The sequence below is a fragment of the Otolemur garnettii genome, unplaced genomic scaffold, assembly GCF_000181295.1.
Source record: "Otolemur garnettii isolate 467f Iridium unplaced genomic scaffold, OtoGar3 scaffold00044, whole genome shotgun sequence".
Classification (NCBI taxonomy): domain Eukaryota; kingdom Metazoa; phylum Chordata; class Mammalia; order Primates; family Galagidae; genus Otolemur; species Otolemur garnettii.
In genome coordinates this window covers 4900207-4908646 of record NW_003852439.1, presented here as the reverse complement: position 1 = coordinate 4908646, position 8440 = coordinate 4900207, and the positions used below count along the sequence as shown (strand labels likewise).

Genomic DNA, 8440 nt, shown 5'->3' with positions numbered 1-8440 from the left:
TATTTTTGTAGTAAAATAAATACTTAACTACTGAGTGGGATAAATACAGACTATAAATAGCCTCATGTCAGTTGAGGTTGTTTTGCCACCAGATAAATTTAGGAAGCTCTAATAATTTGGGAAAAAGGACCTTGGTATGTAGAGATTGTCAGAATGTGGCATCCTGTGCGACTTTTTAGCACAACGAGGCTGACACTCCTCTGGAAGGAGCCTGCCCCCTGCCCCTCTGTCCCACCTCCCAGCAGGTCCTGCCATGGTGGGTGGGGGGACCATACCTTAGGTCCTCGCCTTGCTCTGTGCACATGTACTGCAACTGGCCCGGCAGGCTGGCCACCAAGGCTTTGAGCTGCACGGTTTCCAGGGCCTCCCAGATGGCTTCATCCATGTGCTCCTGTAACAGGTCGAGGTTCATCCTCAGAGAGCCGGGGAACAGGATGGGGTCCTGGATGAGAGGGGCAGCATGTCAGAGTCAGGGTCTGCTGTACCTCCCACCTCTGCCCACCACCCCCCAGCAGCCTCACCTGGGGGATGATGGTGATTCTGGACCGGAGTGTGTGCAGCCCCACGTTGGCAGTGAGGACCCCATCAATCCAGACTTCCCCCTCAGCGGCCTCCTGGAGCCGCAGTAGGCCCCCGGCCAGGGAGGACTTCCCGGCCCCGGTCCTGCCAACAATGCCCACCTGCCAGGTGACAGGAGGGCAAGAACGGCTCTGACCAGGCCTGCCAGAGGAAGCCAGGCGGGCCACAGCCCAAAAGGGGTTGTGGGTATCTATTTGGGAGACGTTTCCCCTGTATTCGTGATCTGTCCATCCATTACTCTGTGAACACTCATCCTTTTCATCTGCCCACACTTACATTTTTGTATTTTTCTTTTTTGAGACAGAGTGTCACTACATCACCCTCAGTAGAGTGCTGTGGTGTCACAGCTCACAGCAACCTCAAACTCTTGGGCTTAAGCGATTCTCTTGCCTCACCTCCCAAGTAGCTGGGACTACAGGCGCCCCCCACAACCACCGGCTATTTTTCTGTTGCAGTTGTCCTTGTTGTTTAGCAGGCCCAGGCCAGGTTTGAACCCGCCAGCCTTGTTGTATGTGGCTGGAGCCATAACCACTGAGCTATGGGCACCGATCCTAAACTAAATTTTAATACAGAGCAATGAACAATCACTCTCTGATCAAGCTCTGGATCTGAAGCAATGGAAGGAAGCAAAGAAGGTGCTGTTCATGCTACCTGGGATGGGATTTGACAGGTGTAATCAGAGAAGACTTCATGGAGGAGGGGATACTTGAGTGGAGTCTTGAAGGACGAGCAGGAGTTCAGGGAAGATGACATGTGGTAAACCACATCGCACGTGTTTACAAGACAGAAACCCATTGAGCTTACAGCATCTTGTGTCTGCCCGGTGCCCACAGACAGCTGCTGTACAAACATTGGCTAAACCCTGCAGAGCTGGGGAGGTGGGCAGGGCCTTGACTGGCAAGCTCAGGAATTCAGACTTTACCTAGAGGGAAGCTGAGAGCTGGTAGGTTATGAGCAAGAGAATGAAGTGCTGTGTCACTCATGCTGATAAAGATCACAGGGGAACAGACAGGAGGTAGCCAGGCACATTCTGTTGGGAGCCTGGAGGGGAGACAGTGAGGGTGACAGGAGAAGTGTCTGTAGGGAGGGAGGGAAGAGAAGGATTTGGTGCAGGCGCCTGGCTAAGCATCTGTAAAATGGGATAATACTAGCACTTCCTCACAGGATTGTCGTGGCAGTTAAAAATGAAAATAATAATAAGAGCATCAATAGGCTTTTTCTGTAGTACTTGCTAAGAGCCAATGATTTTTTATGTATTAACTCAAATGTCACAACGACTTATGAGGCTGACATTCCCATTTTACAGATGGGAAAACTGGGACTGAGACATAAGTGACATGAACTCATCCATGTAAACTGGGTAACAAATTTGGAACATTTAACACTCTGTCAATGTCAGAAGAAGAAGAAAGTTGGGGACTGGACTCCTTATCTAGGGATACCACTTCCTGAGTGGTCACCACATGGAACCAGGTTTGGGGAAGATGAGGAATCCAGTTTAGGGTGTGGGGGACCCAAACACTTGGGGACATGACGGGGGGGGGGGTCTTAGGGCGTGGCTGGTGCTCAGGGCCGGGCCCTAGGTCCTGCCCTCCATGGAGATGTTGTGGGAGAACTGCTCACCTTCTCTCCTGCATGGATCTTGAAGGACACGTCTCGTATGGCCAGCGGGAGCTCAGGTCGGTATCTGAGCCCAAAGCCCCGGAACTCAATCTCCCCGCCATGAGGCCAGACGGGCTGAGCTGCACAGGAGGGCAGCCTCCAGGGGGCCTGGAGCAGGAGACGACGCTGGGTCAGAGCCCTTTCCTCCAAGGCTTCTCACAAGCTGGCCCACCTCTCTGCACCTCAATTTCCTCTTCTGCAAAATCGGCGTGTTTATTGCTATTATGCAGGGGTTTTATGGGCATTAAGATAGAGCATGGGAGACAGTGGTGTTGAAAACAAATATCTGGTATGGTAAAAATAACGGCAGTGTTAACCACCTTTAATCTTTTATTATCATTAGCCACTGTCTATTGTCATAATAGTCTCTTTTCCTGTCAGGGAAAAAACCACTCCCATGCTTGTTGTGAAGGGGACAGGACTGTGCGTTGCAGAGGGGAGATCAATGCTGCTGTTTCCTGCTCCTGTGACCTTAAACAGATCATTCCATGCCCTTGAGCCTTGGTTTCCTAATCTGTGCAATGGGGCTAATGAGAACAGTAGGTGTATACTAAGTGGTCACAGTGGGCCAGACACTGTGCCAAGTCCACTATTGTAGGTTCTCATTTGATCCTCCCAGTAAACCCAGGATGTTACATTACTGTCACCTTGCTACGTTGCTGACCCATTTCTATGTTACTATCACGTTGCTGGAATGATGCTGCCAAGTTACTATGGTATTACTGCTGTGTGGCTGTTCTGTTACCATAATGTTGTGGCTACGGCTGCACTGCTCTTGCGTTGCTGTTCCTCTTGGTCCCCTGTCGCTTGATAGGTGACCTGACTTGAAGCTAGGAAGTAAAGGAACCAGGATTTGACCTGGCACCAGACCCTATGCTCTTAACCGTTGTGGCTGTGACCCTGCCCCGCGGTGGCACTGGCTGAGTGGCAGGAGAAGAGAGTAGACTCTAAAGCCCATAGCAGATGTGAACCTGGGTGCACTGTCCTCTCCACATCCCTTCTGGGGCACAGGCCCTGCTGAACCACCACCTCCACCCCCCTAATAACCTCCTTGGGCGTCCGGGCATAGTCCTTCATCCGCTCCACTGACACGATGCTGCCCTCCAGGTCCGTCCAGCTGCGAACAGCCCACTGCAGCGTCTGGGTCACCTGTTATAAGACGACAGCTCAGGCTGGGTTCCGCAAGGCTGTGTCAGGCTCTTAGGCAGAGGCTGGGAGTAAAGATGCAGGGATGGGCCAGCCTGGGGGCCAGGCCCGGGGTAGGGGGGAGCAACTTGGCTGCTGCCCATGAGATTGCTTCCTTCCTTCCGCAGAACCAGAGTATGCAGACTAGAAAGGAGGCCCCGGACACCAGCTTTCCAAACTGTCCGGATACTGGTGGGGAGACAGGACCAGACAGCATGTGTGGCCCTCCCAAGGACACTCAGCAGGTCCCCGGCCTGCCGATTATACTTTGACAGCTTCCCCAGAGGGCCCAAGTCTCAACCAACTTCCCATCACACTGGGAACTGCTCTGCGCTTCTCAGCAGGGCCTGTGAGCCACGAGTCCTCTCCCCGCTTGACTGCCTTCTTAGTGTTCCTCTAACACCGGGGGTGGCCCCGCTGCCCCCACGGCCTTTCCTCCTGCTGTTTCCTCACTCCCCCAGGCCATAGCTCCTAGTCACCTTACCAGAGAGGCCTTCTCAGATGTGGGATAAAAACATTCCCCTCCCCCAGTGTGTTCCATCCTCTTACTCTTGAAGTTGGTGCCTCAACTGTAAAATGAGGATATTAGCAGCCTCCCTGATGGGGTCATGGGCAGGGTTAAGTGAGTTAATATTTATCAAGCTCTAAGAACCCTGTCTCCTTAACAAATGCTACTTAAAATGTTTTTATTTTTTTTTATGGACGTCATGACCTGCCATTACATATTGTTATTAATACTTAACAAAAAGTTAACGATGCACTGAAATGCACTTTGCAGCACATACTTTATCCTGGACAGTCTTTATATCATCAGAAGTGAGGGGATTACTGACCCACTTTCAGGCGAGCATGAGACTCTAAGAGGGAAGACTTGTGCCCCAAGTCCAGCAAGGTCGCCTCAGCTAAATCCAGCCCATTTAGAGCTGTGTTTCTCTCACTGCCCGGCACTTTGGACTCAGGGTCTTTGACGGTCCCACTGGCAGGAGCCTGTCCATCTCTGGTTCTGCCCGCCCAGGTTGGGGGTGTTGGAAATACCTGGAGGGCAGCAGAGACAGAGAAGCCCACGAGGCCGGCACTGAGATGGGCCTTGCTCAGCACGGCACAGATGGCAGCCACGAACACCAGGCTGTTCCCCAGGAGCTCCATATTGGCAGCGAGCCACCTGCCGGGGAGGTAGGAAACAGTGGGGTCGGAGGGCGCCACCATCTGCCTCTCCGGGCCAAACACTCATTGCTGTGCCAGCTGCATGTCCCTGGGAGTCCCAGCAATGGCCTCCCACCCCAGGCACCACCCAAGCTGGAGAGGAAGGTGACACCGTCCGGTGTTGCCTGAGCCCAGCTAAGGCCTGGCACAGTCTTGGTGCTTGGTGGAGCTTTACTCTGCTGCTGCTTTGCTGCCTCTGGAATGTGCCGAGCCATGTTCCCCGTGCAGTTCTCCTGTCCTCAACCCTGACCTCGGTCTTCACATGGCCAAGATTTTCATGCACAAGTCAGCTCACACATCACTTCCTCAGAGAACCTTCCCTGACGGCATCTCCCTTTTCTGATGAGATTCTCCTCAGTAGTTATTTCTCTATGACTAAACTGTGTGTTTAATCAGTTGTTGATTAGTCTCTATCCATAAATCAGGAGCTCCATGAGAGCAGCGACTATGTCTGTTTCATTCACAGCTTGATCTCCAGTACTTAGTATAGGACCCAGCACATAGTAGGTGCTCAACTAACATACCTTGCATGGATGAGTGCATGGGTACCCCTCTTATTGATTTCCTACTCTGCCATTCACTCAACAGATATGTACTGAATACCTACTATATGTCAAGGATGTTTAGGATTCTGGGGATGTGGTTGTAAATTAAACAGACAAAAAATTATTATCCTCAGGGAAGCCTGAGCGCTCCTACATATAAAATCTAATCCTCCTGACACAAGGGCAGGGGGGTATGTTGTTCCCATTTAGCTGATGAAGAAGCCAAGGCTCAGAGGGTTAGGTACTTAGGTCCACGCATGTAACAAACACTGGGACTTGAAGCCACCGCTACCTGAATGACAGAAATACACACCCTTCCCAACAGGTAGTGTCTCTCAGGGAGCCAACTAATGAACAAATAAATCAACAAAGACCCACCTAGGTTCTACCACTCCCTGGCTGGCTAACCTCGGAGAGTTTCTTCACTTCTTTAAATCCATCCGTATAATGAAATAGTAATAATATCTGGAGAATTCCAGATGAGAATATATGAAATGCACCATGTATAGTATGGAAATTACTAAACTTTACACACACTAGGTGCTATTTGTTTATTTATTTATATATAAATGAAGAGACAGAGTCTCACTTGGTCGCCCTCTGTAAAGTGCCATGCTGTCACAGCTCACAGCAACCTCCAACTCTTGGGCTTAAGTGATTCTCTTGCCTCAGCCTCCCAAGTAGCTGGGACTACAGGTGCCCACCACAATGCCCGGCTATTTTTTGGTTGCAGTTGTCATTGTTGTTTGGCAGGCCCAGGCTGTGTTTGAACCTGCCAGCTCTGGTGTATGTAGCTGGTGCCCTAGCCGCTGAGCCACACTAGGTGCTTTTTAAATGTTCATAAAGTTCCTCCTCCCTGGGCCAGGGCAGCTGGAAGGGGAAAGGTCAGTCTCCCAAGGGCATGTGAAATTAAGACACCACCCATACCTTTACGGCTCTGATAGCCCCAGCTGGTGGAGCCTGGGCAGAAAGGAACTCATGTTTATTATCTACTGTGAAGATAATAGTTCCATGAGAAAGGAACTCATGTTTTTTATCTACTGTTTATATCTCTACTGAGATATAAACTTATGTTTATTATCTACTGCTTGATCCTATCCATATAGCATGAAACTGCCTGGAATCAAATCCTGGCTCCCCACACATTATCTATGTGACCTTGGACAAGTTCCCAAACCTTTCTGAGCCTAAGATTTATCATCTATAAAACAGTCTCCGGGCCAGGTGTGATGGCTTGCACCCTGTGATCCTAGTACTCTGGGAGGCCCAAGTGGAAGGATCCCTTGAGCTCAGAAAGTTGAGACCAACCTGAGCAAAGTAAGACCTGTGTCTACTAAAAATAGAGAAAAAAAAAAGCTAAGAGTGGTGGTGGTACTCTTAGCTATTTGAAGTAGTTCAAGCTATTTGGGAAGCTGAGGCAGGAGGATCACTTGAGCCTAGGAGTTTGAGGTTCCAGGGAGCTAGCCTGAGGCCCTGGCACTCTAATCCCAGTGACAAAGCAAGACTCTGTCTCAACAACAACAATAGCAAAAACAGCCTCTTCCCTGTGGGGGTTAACAGAATTAAATAAATTAATCCAGCTAGATTGCCCAGAACAGCGATGGGCATATAAAAAGCCTGTTACAAGTCCTAACTATGAGTAGGACTCTATTTTTAATCCTCATAGCCATTCCTCATCCGTCAGGGTGATCAGGTTGATGAATGTGGCTCAGAGAGGTTGTATAACTTGCCAGAGAACAGTCAGCAAGTAAACAGCAGAGCTGGGACTCGAGCCTGTTTCTGTCTGAGCTCCAAGTTAACGTTGCTGTTCTTGCTTAGTACTAAAGGGAGGCTGAGGATGCTCACATAGCTGCTTTATCACCAAGGCAACAGAAGCTTCTTCCGGTACCTCCTGCTCACTGGCTGGGACATCTCAGGCCAGGCTCTATCTGCCCCCAGTGAAGGCCAAGACTGTCTGTGGGTGTGTAGCCTCAGCTACATCCTGACTGGCTAGAGGGCTTAGACAGGCCACTTGACCTCGCTAGTCATACGGTAGAAAGTTGGGTCTCATCCTCTGAAGACACAGACGGATTATAAGGTCATCTCTGCCCCCAGCCTCTTCCTACCTGTCAGCCACCAGTCGTGGAAAACTGACCCTCTGGCTTTCATCCACGTGAGCATTGTTCTGATCCACAAAGGGGCCCTGGGCTCGGAATGCCCTGACCACTGCACTGCCCTGGAAGGTCTCTGCCATGTGGGAGCACACAGATGAGTAGCTGGCTGACTCCAGGCGTTTCAGCTGGCACGAGCTGGCCACATACAGGCTCTGAGGCAGGATGCATGGGAGAGGGGAGGGAGAAGCTATAGGCACAGAGAGGTAGTTTACAGAAGCACAGGGAGCCCCATGTACAGAATTCCAAACTCGCTTTGGTTACCAGCTTGCTGTGTGACCTTCAGTCAGTTGCTTGCCTTCTCTGGGCTCCCATTTCCTTACAGAATCAGAATCCTATAGTTCTTTTAAAAATCACCTTCTAGGCTAGGCACAGTGGCTCACACCTGTAATCCTACCACTCTGGGTGGACTGTTTGAGGTCACAAGTTTGTGACCAGCCTGAGCAAAAGCGAGACCCTATTTCTACCAAAAATATAAAAACTGAGGCAAGAGGGTGGCTTGAGCCCAAGTTGGAGGTTGCTGTGAGTTATGACATCATGGCAGTCTACCCAGGGCAATAGCTTGAGACTCTGTCTCAAAAAAAAAAAAAAAAATCACCTAAGACCTTCGATGCCACACCCTGAAACTACTGAACCAATATCTCCGGTGATGTCACCATGGCTTTGGTATCTTTTTAAAAGCCTTCTATGTGAACCTAACTTTATAAAATATTTATAAAACATTCTGTATGTGTTGGCTACCTCTTTGTAATATTCTATAATGAATAGTTGTAAGTTAAAGTACATTTTCCTACAATTTGCAATATTCCCTACCTACGGTGACTTTAGGGGTAACTCTGGGAACACCCCATACTCTCTGAGGTCTTTCCAAACAACTAGAGAAGCATCTGTGGCAGGATAAAGTGTTAGATATTAAGAACTTTGATATGGACATTTAGAGACAGTCTAGAGTAGATATTAGAATCAGACGGGGTGGCTCGGCGCCTGTGGCTCAAGTGACTAAGGCGCCAGCCACATACACCTAAGGTGGCGGGTTTGAATCCCTAGCCCGGGCCCGCCAAACAACAATGATGGCTGCAACCAAAAGATAGCCAGGCGTTGTGGCGGGCGCCTGTA

At 50.0% G+C, this 8440-nt stretch overlaps 1 protein-coding gene across 1 annotated transcript in view; it reads right to left on the bottom strand.

Moving 5' to 3' along the window:
• The window catches only part of ABCC6 (ATP binding cassette subfamily C member 6), a 56123-nt gene that overhangs the window by 3459 nt on the left and 44224 nt on the right, over positions 1–8440 (bottom strand). The window contains exons 23-28 of the mRNA XM_023513855.1: positions 7280–7578; positions 4462–4588; positions 3289–3390; positions 2203–2349; positions 522–680; positions 276–442 (exon numbers count right to left, since the gene is read on the bottom strand). Coding sequence (XP_023369623.1) covers positions 276–442; positions 522–680; positions 2203–2349; positions 3289–3390; positions 4462–4588; positions 7280–7578 — 1001 coding nt within the window. The remainder of the gene's footprint in view (positions 1–275; positions 443–521; positions 681–2202; positions 2350–3288; positions 3391–4461; positions 4589–7279; positions 7579–8440) is intronic.